Here is a 15,409-nt window from a genome sequence, read left to right as displayed (position 1 = left end):
GGTTACTCCTCTCTCTCTCTCTCCATACTGTTTTAGTTTGTCAGTCTATCTCTGTTGCAAATGTGTGTGTGTGCGTGCGTGTTTTGCTTATTCCTGTGGTTGTGTGTGTGTTCTGGGCTTACATGAACTCCATCTGGTAAATTATTTGTAGGTTCATAAGCGCATCACTCATCATGCAGTTTAACGTCCGTGTGCAGAGGTGTAATGAATTTTAAATGGGAAAAATAATCAGCAATCTTATTGCTCATTTGTGTTTTAGCTTCACAGTGTGATCATGAAACAATACTCTCATTGCGATGGCCTCAGTGTCGAACTCAAATTTGAAGCACTTTGCTGCAAACAGAGTCAACTTTCCCTTTTAATTGACATTAAACTGGTAGACAAAGCATTTTTGCACTTTGGCTGTAATGAAAAAGCAGCTCTGTATCAACAAGGGTAATTTATAAAATTGTATGAAGGCTTTCATTTCACCTGTAACACAGTTTCAAGACCCTACATTTTGCTGTATTGATGCAAATGTCAGTTAGCGCATAGGATGGCCAGGCTCACGGCTGCACTTTGAATAGTCTACTAAGAAAGCAGAAAAGCGTAAGGGTCCTAATGCAGTTCTGTATGGTGTGGCATGTTGAAAATGCAGATTATCTGCTATCCGATGAAGCATGGAACATTTTTAAATATATAATATTTCAATGTGTGTGAGTATATTTCATTGAGTGTTTTAATTGAATGTTCTCTGAATCTTAATTATTATTATATATAATTATAAAAGGGATAGTTCAGAGTCAGACTCTACATTCTGATCGGATGAGCAGTGTTTGAAGCCATTGTAAAATGCAGATACACTCCAATTTGTTTTTTAAATTTCATAATAAAATTCCACAAAATTGAACAATATAAGAAAAGACGAAATATGTTTTATTAATTAAATTTTGTTAAAACATTACAAACAATTCAGTGGAATTTTGTTATGAAATTGAAATGTGTAAATCTTAAAAATAGGCAAAAATGTGTAGAGGGCCTGGGTAGCTCAGCGAGTACTGACGCTGACTACCACCCCTGGAGATGCGAGTTGGAATCCAGGGTGTGCTGAGTGACTCCAGTCAGGTCTCCTAAGCAACCAAATTGGCCCAGTTGCTAGGGAGGGTAGAGTCACATGTGGTAACCTCCTCGTGGTCGCAATTAAGTGGTTCTCGCTCTCAGTAGGGCGCGTGGTAAGTTATGCGTGGATCACGGAGATTAGCATGAGACTCCACATGTTGTGAGGCTCCACGGTGTCATGCACAACAAGCCACATGATAAGATGCGCGAATTGACTGTCTCAGAAGCGGAGGCAACTGACACTTGTCCTCCACCACCTGGATTGAGGCGAGTTACCGCGCCACCACGAGAACCTACTAAAGTAGTGGGAATTGGGCATTCCAACATTGGGAGAAAAGGGGATAAAAAATAAATAAATAAAAAATAGGCAAAAATATTTTTTAATTGTGAATGCACACCTGTGGCCGAACATTTTACAGTATTGAAATGTGCCAAGTTGAGATGTTGCTTGGCAGCTGCAAATAGCCTATAGTTAGGCTAATGGACTATTTTATTAATTGGACTGTGATGATACATTTCCACCTTTTTTAGCTGTGTATTTCTAGAAAACTTTTTTTTTAAATAAATATATATATATATATATATATATATATATATATATATTTATTTAAAAAAAGTTTTCTAGAAATATATATATATATATATATATATATATATATATATATATATATATATATATATATAATGTACATTTTTAACATTATTCTTTTTTAGATTACCCTGGAATTAATTAATTTTTTAAAAGCAATAAGTCATTCAAGGCCATGCCTTAGAGTATTTTTACCATGGTTAAGTGTGTTTAATGTACTACTGCCTATAACTTAATTCTTATTCTTTACTGAATTTGTCTAGGATTGTCAGTCACTAGTATAGTTGCTTAAATCACTCCTCTGTTGTCTTTTTCTATCGTTTCAGCTAATAAGACACTGCTGGGTGGAGGAGGAGGTGAGTCGATTCTTTTTTTCCTCTCTTTCAAAGGTTGAATGAAAGGAATGTAGACACTACAGTCTTGCTCAAGAGGGGAAAGACATTAGAGGAGAGAAACATTGGAGAAGTGTGAGTGGAATTATAAGGTGGAAGAGAGCAATTGAGAATCAGCAGGTGCAAGCAAAGGTGAGAGAGCGAGAAAGTGTGTGTGATGGGAGCTGTTGTCAGCCCAAGGCTTTGCACTTCTCTGAATTTTAACAGCCCATCTCTGATAGCCCCGTGAGTGAGAACAGAGGCGCTATTTGAGGAGCAAAAGAGTGATTAGAGAGACCCAGTGAGATGAAATGAGTGCTAAACTCTTAAACCATCTCTGATAGAGCAACCCTTTCCTCCCAATACACACACACACACACACACACACACACACAAACATTTACAAGAGAAAAACAATTCATCAGCAGATTCTGAATAAAACAGTGGAATTAAAGAGAGACGGTGCTTTTTCGAAATCGTTTGCTCACTGTGATGTATTAAAAAGTCCTTTGATCTGACAAGACGGTAGATCTTCCCAGAAATACATTAAGACCTTCAGGTTCCTCCCCTCTATCTGTACAAACATATACTCATCAAATAGTGAACTCTTTGGCAAAAGCCACACATACGGTACAGTCAATTCTGAACTAATATTTCAAGGGAGAGTTTAACCAAAAATAAAAATTCTGTCATTTACCAATACTCACATGGGGCAGTGGTGGCTCAGCGGTTAAGGCTCTGGGTTACTGATCAGAAGGTCGGGGGTTCAAGCCCCAGCACCTGCCAAGATGCCACTGTTGGGCCCTTGAGCAAGGCCCTTGACCCTATCTGCTCCAGGGGGGCCGTATCATGGCTGACCCTGCACTCTGACCCCAGCCTAGCTGGGATATGTGAAAAAGAAGAATTTCACTGTATATGTGCAAATGTATAATGTGTGATAAATAAAGAAAAATTATTATAAAAATTATTATAATTATTATGTATTTTGGACATATTGTACTGTTGTAGTTGCACCATGGTATTCTTTGAAATGCATTGAATACAACATAAATAGCATGTTGTATGAATATGATAATATAAAAAACATTTTCAAAGTACCAAAGTATTATCATCTGATAATATCACTGTATCATAGTACTGCTACAGTATTTGTTTGTAAGAGAAAACAGGGCAATACTGACATTGTTAAACATCCTACTTATAAATTACAGTCCATCAAATAAGTAGTGCTCTCGTGAGGATCCGGAACTACATCTGCAATTATCTGAGAGCTGCTCTTTTAGTCATTAGTTACGGGCTCGTAATGCTCCTGGTCTCGGGAGGTTCTAACCAACGATTGTGTAACATGTAACAACTGTTTTTCCAATAGACTGTGTATTGAGAAATCACCTTTAACCACTGTGTCCTCCAGAACCTTCTTAACAAGACTGTATTAGAAAATAAAGCTGTTAATTACACCACTCTCTGCCATCCTTGATTCGAAATTGGTCAATTATTGAACTCTGAGTCAAATATGGCTGTTTAATAGCTGCTAAACTGTATATTCGAACTTTTTCCTAGGCAACCCTTTTTTCTACATCTATGCTGTCATATCTCTTGCATAACTTCACACTGTCTTTCGTCGTACACAAATGTAAATAATATGCAATAAAATAATGTATACTCAAATCAGTATCTCATATCCATTTATTAATTTCTTTGATAAGTAGCTGGATTATATGTGGAATTATGTACAGTAATCTGGTCATTGTCACAAAATAAACAACATGATCACACAGGAAGTCAACATGTTTTCGAATGTTCATGTACTCTGAAATCGTCCCCATGCTGCCGAATTACTGACAGATGCTATCTCCATCAGACATTTTAGCATCGACTCAAACGTGTTTACCTTTCCATGTGGCACCACTGATAGCACGCTGCAGGAGACAGTGACGGGAATTGTATACTGTCTATGGCAGAAATAGTAAAAGTAGTATTGTACTATGCAATTCCGAACTCAGCGGCTGTTTCTCAATGTGCGTTCTTTTGTGTTATTACCTTCTCGTAGATTGTTCGACATCATCATCTACTGCCTAAGTTCAGTTCCAATACTCAAGAATGCAGGTACATTAACTGGATGTGTTCTTGATCAGGCCGAATATTGAGGATGTATCGGATGATGACTTGTGGGCAATAATCCGGTACTACGGTGGCAGACGAAGGACATTTATCATTGTGTTTTCCCCAAGAGTTTCCCGCTGTAAGATTGCGAAAGTCTGATGGCTCGTGAGATTCCTCATACTCCGTCAACATTTGTTGTTTTGTTGGGTATCATTTTAATATAGTAATAAACACATGAAGGAAACGAGTGTTCTCAAACTTTATTCTTTTATCATGTCACTAGTCCTGCAAAACCTCACTTGTGTGATGATAATAATGCTGGCACTGGTGTGGGATAATGCCAGTAGTTCTCTCACTGGCTTCAAATGTGCTGTGTGGTGGTTAATGGCACAATAGGAAGATCGCAGCACATCTCAAGGCTTGCAATAGATGCATTCTACGTCCTCATATCCTTCCTAGTTCGTTGTTACAAGGTGGCTTGGCAAGACTGGTCTTCATAAGAACACAAGACCATTCTCTGCATTCTTTGCATTGAGAAACAACTATCATGTCCTATGTAAACCAAGAAGGAAAAACATTTACTCCAAGACATGATTTCTAGTCCCTTGGAAACCAGAAAGTAATCGCGTTCACATAAACAATGATGAGCACGTTTCGGAGGTTGCATTTTTGCCCTAATATTACATTTTTACTCCACTGACAGTTAGGTTTACATTTGGGGTTTGGGTTCGGGAATAGGTTAAATAGAAAATACATTCCTGTTGACTGTATTACACCTTTTACAGCAAAAATACAACTTGATTTTTGGCGCCACCCTGCGGACATTTCATTTTAACAACACTTCCAGCTTCAGCCACTGGGGGCAGTGGTTCAAATTTTGGTAAGCACAGACAGATTTCAGCAGCAAAATGTTCGACCTCCTGTTACTGAATTCACATTGTGATCAGTCTGAAATAAACCTTACCTCTTGTGCATTAGCCCTAAATTAAATTATTATCAATAATGAACCGTTTAAAAGTAAACCGGAGTATTTCACACAGCAAACAGACGAGTCCTCATGAAGTGTGATTTATAACTGAGGTAATTTATTTTTGATTAGAATTGTTTTGTAAATGCGAACATTGTCAGTAGATATAGATATGTCAATTATGCAAATCATATTTAGCCTTTGTGTGTTCTTAAACTGAGTTCAAATGTTGTTTCAGATCTTAAATCTTATGTACATATCCTGAATCTGAATGAGAAGTGTGTGTGTGTGTGTGTGTGTGTGTGTGTGTGTGTTTGTGAAAGTGCACTGCACAATCTCTTGTATGTAATTTATGATAGTAGAGTGCTATGCACATTAACAGAAATTTCCAACTGTTGACTCAGTATTTGTGTGTGTGTGTGTGTGTTAAGCATGTGCCGCTCATGCTCTTTGTGCCCTTGGTAAGTGCCTGCCTGTTAGCTAATCAATATCAGTGATATATCTGCACTTGAGAATCCAACTCATCAGAACTGCATCTCACACACACAAACACAAATTCAGAAGTGCGCACTGCTATATATTGACCTGAGTTTTTATCCAGTTCTTCAAACACAAATGGCAAACTGGACTGATTTAGGCCTGACCTTCACCTCCCTCATTTTATACCTCACTGTCAGTTCGTGCCTCTGCATGTCTTCCATCTCGCTCTCTCTCTCTGTCTTTAGTTTGCTCTTCACCCATCTTTCTGTCTCTCTGCCCTACCCCATCACCTCTTCTCCTCACTCCCTAACACTCCAACACCTCTTTTCTCTCTATTTCTGTCGCCAGTACGCAAACACATCAGCTTCCTCTCGCTCCCTCTCTCACACTCTCTCCCTCTCTTTTTGTTGGCTGCACTCCAGAGGTTTGTTAAGGCAAACCTGGGTGATTATTAGGCAGGGACAAACTATACATTAGGGAGGACACAGCCTCAGAGCATTGCATGCAGATAGAGATAGATGAGGGGTGAGTCTCTGCATGTTGGTGTTTAAGGCAGGAAAAGCAGTAAAGCTGAGGGAGCAAAACAGTTGGATGTGTTAAAATAACAGGAGAGAGAATAAATAAATGAACTCTTGAGATAGTAGTATATGTGTCCAGTGTCAAAAATTATTATTGTTTTTTTTATTTTTTATTAAAGGGGTAGTTCACTCAAAAATTACAATTCTGTCATCATATACTCACGCTCATGTTGTTCCAAACCTGTGTGACTTTTTTCTTCCGTGGAACACAACACACTTTCATTGCATTTTTTTTTCAATGCAACATCCATGGAGATGTTAGTCATTCTGCCTAACATCTCTATTTGTGTTCCATGGAAGTAAGAAAGTAACACGGGTTCAGAACAACTTTAGGGTGAGTAAATGATGACAGAATTTTCCTTTTTGGGTGAACTATCCCTTGAATGGGCAAAATTTTCCCCCTGAAATTGATTTTCATGGGCATTTTTTTCCTTTATGAGAGCGTATTTTGGTGCGTTCAAAATCTAAATACGATGTAATGTGCATTCAAGTGATTTTAGTCAGAAACGATGAACCCGTTTTGCAATTTCTTTCTCTCTTTTTCACTTACTAGTGATGTCAGGAAGGTTATGTAGCACCAGTGCAACAAAATGAAGATCAAAGCCACACATTCAGTGTGTAATTATGCTGCCTTCATGTTCTATTGGAATTATCCTACTTCCCACTTCAGAAGTGGTAATTATGAGCATGTCACGTTCAAATGCATTGTTGTTAGAAAGAACAGGAAACATGGTCAACACCAGGTTCATTCCTATATATTTCTTGAGGAACTTTTATTTTGACACCAGTCACACCATAATACATATTACTCATTAAGCTTGCTAACGATACTGGAATTCTGGTCAAATACAAGATAACAATGTAAAACATGCATCAAATGGTTCATGATGGTTAATAAATATGACCGAAATGGTAAACGCTAACTATTAGCTGTATTTAGAAAAATGAACCAAACCTGTCATTCACTACAGAAACTGTACTCTCCTCTGCCATGTTGAAAGTTTACATTTCCTCCCAAATCGGAAACTCGGGTATAAAAATTATCTCAGATTTACAAGTCGTATTATGACTTGAGGGGTTTTCATGTGAACTTCTGAGAGAGAAATTTGTATTGACGATAATTCTGTTAACACATGAAGGCAGAATAAATGCTTTATCTATAGGGCAGCCAGACGTCCCGTTATTCCCGAGAAAGTCCCGTATTCAAGCACTTTTTCTAATGTCCCGACTTATTCTGAAAAATAGTGTTTTGTCCCGTATTTCCCCTCACCTAAAATTTCTCTATCGCCTATGTGGCTTTCTCAGTCACGTGAGTATTCTAATCAAAGGTGGCCAAGGATACAGCTTGTAAAACCAATAAAATCACACTGTGTTATTTGAAGTACATGATTGGATTAAACTATTCAATCACAATCCCATATCAATAGACATCCAGTTAGTGAACTGATTGAAGAGTCAGTTTGAAAGAGCACACAGATGAAATTGCTGCAGGAAACATGTCAAGGAAGCATGCATGTATATTTAATGAGGATCTTCAAAAAAGAGTTTAAATTTAAAAAAAAAAAGGAGTCACAGACAGAGCCTAGTAAAGTGAGGTGTGAGATTTGTGGAGCTCGCTTTTCCGTCACCCATGGAGGCCGCACTGACATTGCACATGTTTATACAAAAAAGAAGTTCTAAATCTGACAAGGTGCTTGCAAGTGAAGGACTTTTTGCTTATCATTATGTTGTGCATGGCCATAGCTTTGCACATTCATGACCTGAGAAAAGTCTTGCAAGCCAGGAAGGAGGAATCATTTATACCCTGACATTAAAAAGCAGTTGGATGATCTGGTTGAAGCTGGTGACATGCGAGTGTATGATTTCTTTTGTACAGTCAGAAACTTTTATTCCGCATCGGTGGATTACCTCCAAAATTGGAGCCGCTCATTGGAGAACACAGAAAAACTTGAGTGTACCCTACTGAGAGACATCCCAGAGTGGAAAGACATTCAGAGCAGCCTAGAACACTTCTACTCCAGAATCCCCACTCTCAGTTTGATTGACGAAACCACACTCTTTGATGAGTGGGCTTGCGGGAAAAACATTGTCACTCGTCGAACTTCTGAGTGGAACATGAACAAGACGGCTGTGTCTGAGAGATGGACAGATGTTTTTCGTGAGCTGCAGAGTAAAACCATCAACTTCTGAGACTTAGCCATGGTTGTGGGGTTTGTTTTATGCCACCCTGGGACATCTGCATCTGTGGAGCGTGTGTTCTCATTAATGAACGCAGCATGGACACCGGATAAATCTCGACTCAGTGTAACAGTCATGAAGGCAATGCTTTTCATACGTCTTAATTTTGGACTGGACTGCTCTGCATTTTACGATAAACTCTTGAAAGACAAGCGCACACTGAGAAAAATTGCTGCCAGCGAAAAGTACAAGGTGACAACAGTTACAGATGTGAATGCACTCTCTACTTCACATTGAACTGAGCCTAGGTAAGGATACATCAATATCATTTTTGCTGGGAGGGGGCTGTCCCGTATTCCACAAGCAGGAATCTGGTCACCCTATTTATCTACCTATTTTATCATTCTTGTGCGGCCACATATAATGGTGGGAACTGTACACCAATGAGCCAAAACATTATGACCGCTAACAGATGAAGTGAATAACATTGATCATCTCCTAACAAGGCCACATGTCAAGCTCTGGGTTGATTAGATGGTAAGCGAACAATAAGTTCTCGTAGTCATCGTGTTGAATGCAGGAGAAATGGGCAGGAGTAAAGACCTGAGCGACTTTGACAAGGGCCAAATTGTAATGGCCAGACGACTGGGTCAGAGCATCTCTGAAACGGCAAGGCTTGTGGGGTACTCCCAGTTAGCAATGGTGAGTACCTACCGACAGTGGTCTGAGGGACAGGGTGTTGGGCGCCCAAGGCTCATCGATGTGCGAGGGCAACGAAGGCTATCCCGTCTGGTCCGAACCGACAGAAGGTCTACTGTGGCACAAGTCACAGAAATTTTTTATGATGTTATGGGATAAATGTGTCACAACACACAGTGCATCACACCTTGCTGCATATGGGGCTGTGTAGTTGCAGACTGGTCAGAGTGCCCATGATGATATTTGTCCACAGTCAAAAGCGCCTATATTTGGCACACAAGCGTTGGAACTGGACCTTGGAGCAGTTGAAGACGGATGCCTGGTCCAGTGAGTCCCGTTTTCTTTTACATCATGTGGACGGCCGTGTATGTGTGCACCGTTTACCTGGGGAAGTGATGGAACCAGGATGGACTGTGGGAAGACAACTAGCCAGTGGAGGGAGTGTGATGCTCTGGGCAATGTTCTGCTGGGAAACCTTGGGTCCGGCCATTCACGTGGACGTAAATTTGACATATGCAACCTACCTAAACATCGTTGCAGACCAGGTACACCCCTTTATGGTAATGGTATTCCCTGATGACAGTGTCCTCTTTCAGCAGGATAATGTGCCATGCCACACTGCACACATTGTTCCGGAATGGTTAGAGGAACATGATGAAGAGTTATAGTGTTGCCCTGGCCTCCAAATTCCCTAGATCTCAATCTGATTGAGTATCTGTGGGATGTGCTGGACCAACAAGTCTGATCCATGGTGGCTACACCTCGCAACTTACAGGACTTGAAGGATCTGCTGCTAATATCTTGGTGCCAGATACCACAGGACACCTTCAGGGGTCTTGTAGAGTCCATGCCTCAGCGGGTCGGTGCTATTTTGGCGACACATGGAGGACAAACATCATATTAGGCACATGGTCATAATGTTTTGGCTCATCAGTGTAGTTTTATTGCAAATGCTTGCCGTGCATTAACCAGCTAACTGAGTCTTATTACTTATATATTTTATTGTTATTCTTCATTAACAGCACAAACAATGCATACAAACTAAACTGCACAGTCAAAAACCTCAAGTAACACTGAATTATTACCAATAACAATTTGCTTGAGTCGGGGCTCAAAGTAAAACCCGATTTCGTAATTACAACTTTGCGGTGGCGTTCATGTGCGTTCAACTCTTAAATAAGATCATTCCGACATGACTTGAATGCACCATTTCTCCTTACCTGTTTGTCCCAAACTATAGTGTGTTTTAAATTTTTGTAGAATATTTACATTCAATCAACTGAAATAAATTCTTAATTTGAAAAATTATGGAAATAAAGTGAAAGTAATCACTGTAAATTTTGGAGTTGGTTTTGGAGTTTCATAAAAAAATGAAAAATAAATTAAAAAAAACACTTCCGGTGGAATTTTTGCAACAAGTGACTCCTGGTTAATTTTTCCACACTGTATGTGTTGTATGGTAGCATATGTTTTTTTTTTCATGTACTGTTTTCAATCACTAGCATCCTGCATTCTCAGCCAGCTGAGGAATGCTACAAGACAGACAATGTAAGGAAGGGACATATGGAAAGAGAAAGTGAGTGAGGATGGAAGGATGGAAGAGAGGCAGGAGATGAGTGATGGGAAATAAGTAATTTGTGCTGGATTTCCTTGTTTTACAGTCAAATGGATCATTCTTGCAAATGGCACAGATAAATATAGGAGATCAAAAATTCAGTTTGTTACAATAGAATACATCAGTCAGATCATTTCTGATGCTCAGAGCAGAGAGCTCCAGACTGTATGAAAGGACACTGTGACATTAGAGTCTCATTTGAAGTATTGGTGTGTTTGTGGTGTAAAGTTGCTTTATGGCATATGCCTTCCTCTTAAAGGAGAAATTCACCCCAAAATGAAATGTTGTCATCATTTACTCAGCCTGGTTTCAAACCCCATTTTTCCGTTTCCAACTCCTTAAAGTGTCAACATATGTAACATTTCTGTATTTACATAGCAGCACAGAAAGCTATACAGTATATGGATTGATTATTTTAATTTGAGTGTGTGTGTTTTTCTGTACTCCACTTGACAAAGAGTGGTCGGTTGGTATTCTGGTTGAAAACCCAGAATGCCGAGCAAGTGTTTAGAGATAGTGCTTTGGTGTCGAGGGATTTGTGACACGGGCAAGCAGATGTGCCAGATCCTATAAAATGCTCTTACTAATGGCTGCCATGGTGACCAGCTCAGCCAATAAGAGGAGGCCTTTCAGTGACACTTGTTAGTGCTGCCCAGTCCAGGGCCAAACTGATTTGACTGGAAATCGAGAACAACTGTTAATGAATGCTTTTGTTTACCGAAATCCTGCATGTTCAATGCACATGCATGGATGTTTGGGTGTATAATTGGGTGTTGTTTGGGGTTGCATACAAGGAGCAAATATGAGTGTGACCTGGAAAAAAAAGACCTCTATGGAATATAGGAAAATATATGTTATTTTTCCATGTCATAAACCCCCTGTCAGGTAAGCAAAGAGCCAATTAGCACCTGCTAACCAGATATCAGTGTTTTATATAAAAGTGCATGTGTGCATGTTGCAATTACACAGGAAGACAAGCTGTTCCCAACAGCCATACCTCATCACCACATTTGCATCTCTTTTATTCCTTCCTCTCTTCCTCCTTTCCTCCCTCCAAACCCCAGAGTACAACTTCCCTCCATCTTCCTTTCCCCATCCTTCTCTTAACCTCAATCTCTCTTTGGCATTACTACATTTCCTTGTGTACATTCCCTATCTGTCTCTCTTGTTACCACTCTATCCTCTCACTTCTACAGCTTCTAAGCACATATCAAAAAAAGTGCCAAGGTGCAGAAAACCCTCCAGTAAAACTATTATGGGCCTCCAATCGCTGCCCTCAGTGCTGTGAGAAATAAGACTTTTCTGTGTCCTCAAGAAATTAAAAATTGGCGGGGTTGGGCTATTTAAAAGGCCTGGCATTATAGCGTTTTGCATTTAAAGTACATCTAGAAACATCATGCATATGCCCCCTTAGATTCTTGAGCCAAGTGGATTTTATAGACAATGAAAAAAACACCCTATTTGTATTTTTTATAATTAAGTTGCACATTTACTGTAGGTAAAAGTGTTTGTTTAAAATGCTGTGGCATGCAAAAGAAGCAAAAGGAAGATATGCACTCTGGAAATGTCTTTCAAAAATATTGTTTTTTTATGATTTAAAAATAGCAGCAGGGGAATAAAAACAAATGTTTCGGCTCAAGGCCTTCTTCAGTCAAAATGCTGTGGCAAAATCACCCATTCATATGTCTAAATCAAATTGCACATTTAAGACAAGTTATTTTCAAAATGCAATACATATACAGTGGCAAGAAAAAGTATATGAACCCTTTGGAATTACCTGCATTTATGTATAAATTTGTCTTAAAATCTGGTTTGATCTTCATCTAAGTTATAATAATGAACAAACACAATCTGTTTTAACTAATAACACACAAATTATTGTATTGAATTCCCAAGTTTATCAAGATATCCTACAGGATAATGACAGGGTGGCTGTGCACCAGCTGAAGTTCAGTAGAAGTTGGGTGATGCAGCAGAACAATGACCCTAAACGTCGAAGTAAATCCACTACAGAATGGCTTCAAAAAAAGAAAAAACAACAATTTGTAGTGGCCCAGTCAGAGCCCAGATCTTAACCCAATACAGATGCTGTGGAATGATCTGCTGTTCACCCCAGATATCTTAAGAATATGGCTGAGCTGAATCAGTTCTGTAAGGAAGAATGGTCCAAAATTCCTTCTGAACATTGTGCAGGTCTAATTCACAGCTACCGGAAATGCTTGGTTGAGGTTGTTGCTGCCAAAGGAGGATCGACCAGTTATTAAAAGGTTTGCTTAATTTTTCCACAGCACTGTAAATGTTTAATGGGATATTTTCAGTAAAAACATGAAAGATTATAACTGTTTCTGTGTTGTTAGCTTAAGCACATAGTGTTTGTCTATACTCGTGACTTTGATGAAGATGAGATCATATTTTATGACCAATTAATGCAGAAAACCAGCTGATTCCAAAGGGTTTACATACTTTTTCATGCCACTCTGTGTGTGTGTGTGTATATATACAGTATATATATATATATATATATATATATATATATATATATATATATATATATATATATATATATAATATATATTAGGGCTGCACAATTAATCAAATTAATATTCGAGATTTCTGTTACAGCTGCCACAATTAAGTAATTGAGAAATGTGTCAATTGTCATAATTTGAATAAAAGTTTTGTTTGTCATACTGCAAAGAGGGCCAATGTCTTGATTTACTGATGTATAAAATATAGAATTAAGTCATTCAGGAACACATTCCTCAGCTTGTTTTAGATGCGTACCCAATGTAAAGAATATGGCATGTGGATGTCCCAGACAAAATAAGTATATAATGTAAATTCTATTAATTGAAATTAGTTGCAATTACAATAAAAAGAGAAATAATTACATTTATATTTTTTTTTATCTGAATCTGACCTCAGGTCCACTTGCATGCTAAATGAAAATTATACATCTAGACTAACACATCTTACTTTTATTAAGAGAACTACACATACTTAGTTGTTACATTTTTTTTTTTCATTTGGTCAGGTCTTATCTTTCCTATGATACAAAGTGAGCCAGTGCATTCGGATGTTGCTCCACATGTGTATTTATTCAATGATATTCTCTGTACAAAGATTGTTACAGTGTTATTGTTTTGTTGTTTAAAAGTCTTTAGACATCTTTCTCAAAATTCTACCCCTTTAGTGGATGGTGCCATTCATCGTGGGGCTGGCCCTCTGCTGAGGAAGGAATGTGCCACTTTGAACGGTTGTGAAACAGGGGAGGCAAAGATGACCGGAGCCTACGGCCTGCCTGCAAGATGTGAGTCTCTCATGAAGCATACTGTTCATCATACAAGAGCATCATAAATTACAATTAAAACATTAATCTGAAATGTTTTCTTTAGTTTAGGTATGATGAATTCAGAATCATTTATTACAGTTAATGCATAGCATCTTTTCCAGTATGGTGATTAGATAAGGCAGAGGACATAATTAGACTTGTTTTTACGCTTGATCACTTCGAATTCAGTGCTGTACTTTTGCAGAAACTAAATTACACATGATAAATGTCATAAGTGCATTTTTGCCCATGGTTTTTCATTTTCAGTCTCAGGATTGTGAGCAGGTGTTGGGCAACCTATCTAGTGAAATGTCAAACATTAGTGTATGTGTTGCACATCACCGTATAAATAAACCATCATCACACACCTTTTTGCCTATCATTCTCCCTCCCTCCCCCTATCCATCTCTTTCTCTCTCTTTCACTCTTCCAGAGAGTGTTTAGTAATTATGTAGTCAGACAGTGTTTACAGAAGCAAGCATACTTTAATTTATTCGCACACTTAGCAGTAATTTTCATGTCTAATTTATGATTCCCCCCCAACCGTACCTAGCTTCAGAGACTGAGTTGCACACACTGCTGATTCTCAACATCCCCCACACACACAGATCCATCACCACACACTCTAGGCTAAGTCCTCTGTTGGTTTTATTTGGACTTTACTTGATTTCTCTCTCTAGTTTTCCATTTTTCTTTCTGAAGCTGTACTGTACTGAACTGCAGGGAGTAGAACAGTAAATATCAGCAGTAATTGTGGAGTGAAATTAGTGTTTGTGTATAACTGTGTCGAGCACACACTGTTTCTATAACGACTGATCCGATTATAAGTTATTTATGAACAGTGTCCATGTGAGGTATTTGTGATGGATTTTTAAAAACCCTCTGTGGTAGGGAGGAGGGCGGGGTCGGGTCGTGATGCTGCACACCCGGCCCCTAATCAGGCTAATCAAGCCTTCGAGAGGGATAAATGCGACGGAGGCAGCAGTTCCAGGGAGAGAGAGAGTTACGGGCAGCTGCCCGGCATGTGTTTGTGTTTGTTATTAAACTATTATTTATACTGTTAAGCTGGTTCTCGCCTCCTCCTTTCCATTGAACTTTGTTACACTGGTGCCGCAACCTGGGGGACGGAGGAGCCCAGCTGCCTGAGAGCGGAGGAACGGCTGCCGAACGCGAGGGGAGGAGGGGCTCCTAGCCGACCTCCTGGAGCGGGAGAACCGCTGCCAGGGGTGGGGGATACCCCTTCCATCCACCGAAAATGCGGTGGGGCATTCCGTCCGCCAGGTTTTTGTATTTTTTTCTCTTTCTGTCCTCTCTCTCTCCTGCTGTCGCTCTATGTTGGCCTTTTCCTCTCGTTTTTTTGTTGTTGTTGTTTTTCCCTCCCCTTGTCACCCTCCCAGGTC

The 15,409-nt window shown here is 39.2% G+C and overlaps 1 protein-coding gene across 8 annotated transcripts in view; it reads left to right on the top strand.

The window, feature by feature from the left end:
• macrod1 (mono-ADP ribosylhydrolase 1) overlaps positions 1–15,409 on the top strand; it is a 115,225-nt gene that overhangs the window by 60,785 nt on the left and 39,031 nt on the right. For all 8 annotated transcript variants that reach the window (XR_007892466.1, XR_007892467.1, XM_051649271.1 and 5 more), the window contains exons 4-5: positions 2,014–2,043; positions 13,872–13,988. Coding sequence is in view for 6 of the 8 variants with exons in the window: in XM_051649271.1 (XP_051505231.1) it covers positions 2,014–2,043; positions 13,872–13,988 (147 nt within the window). In the remaining 2 variants the exon portion in view is untranslated. The remainder of the gene's footprint in view (positions 1–2,013; positions 2,044–13,871; positions 13,989–15,409) is intronic.

The sequence above is a fragment of the Myxocyprinus asiaticus genome, chromosome 22 (genome assembly GCF_019703515.2).
Source record: "Myxocyprinus asiaticus isolate MX2 ecotype Aquarium Trade chromosome 22, UBuf_Myxa_2, whole genome shotgun sequence".
NCBI lineage: Eukaryota > Metazoa > Chordata > Actinopteri > Cypriniformes > Catostomidae > Myxocyprinus > Myxocyprinus asiaticus.
This window is presented reverse-complemented; position numbering and strand designations above follow the sequence as displayed.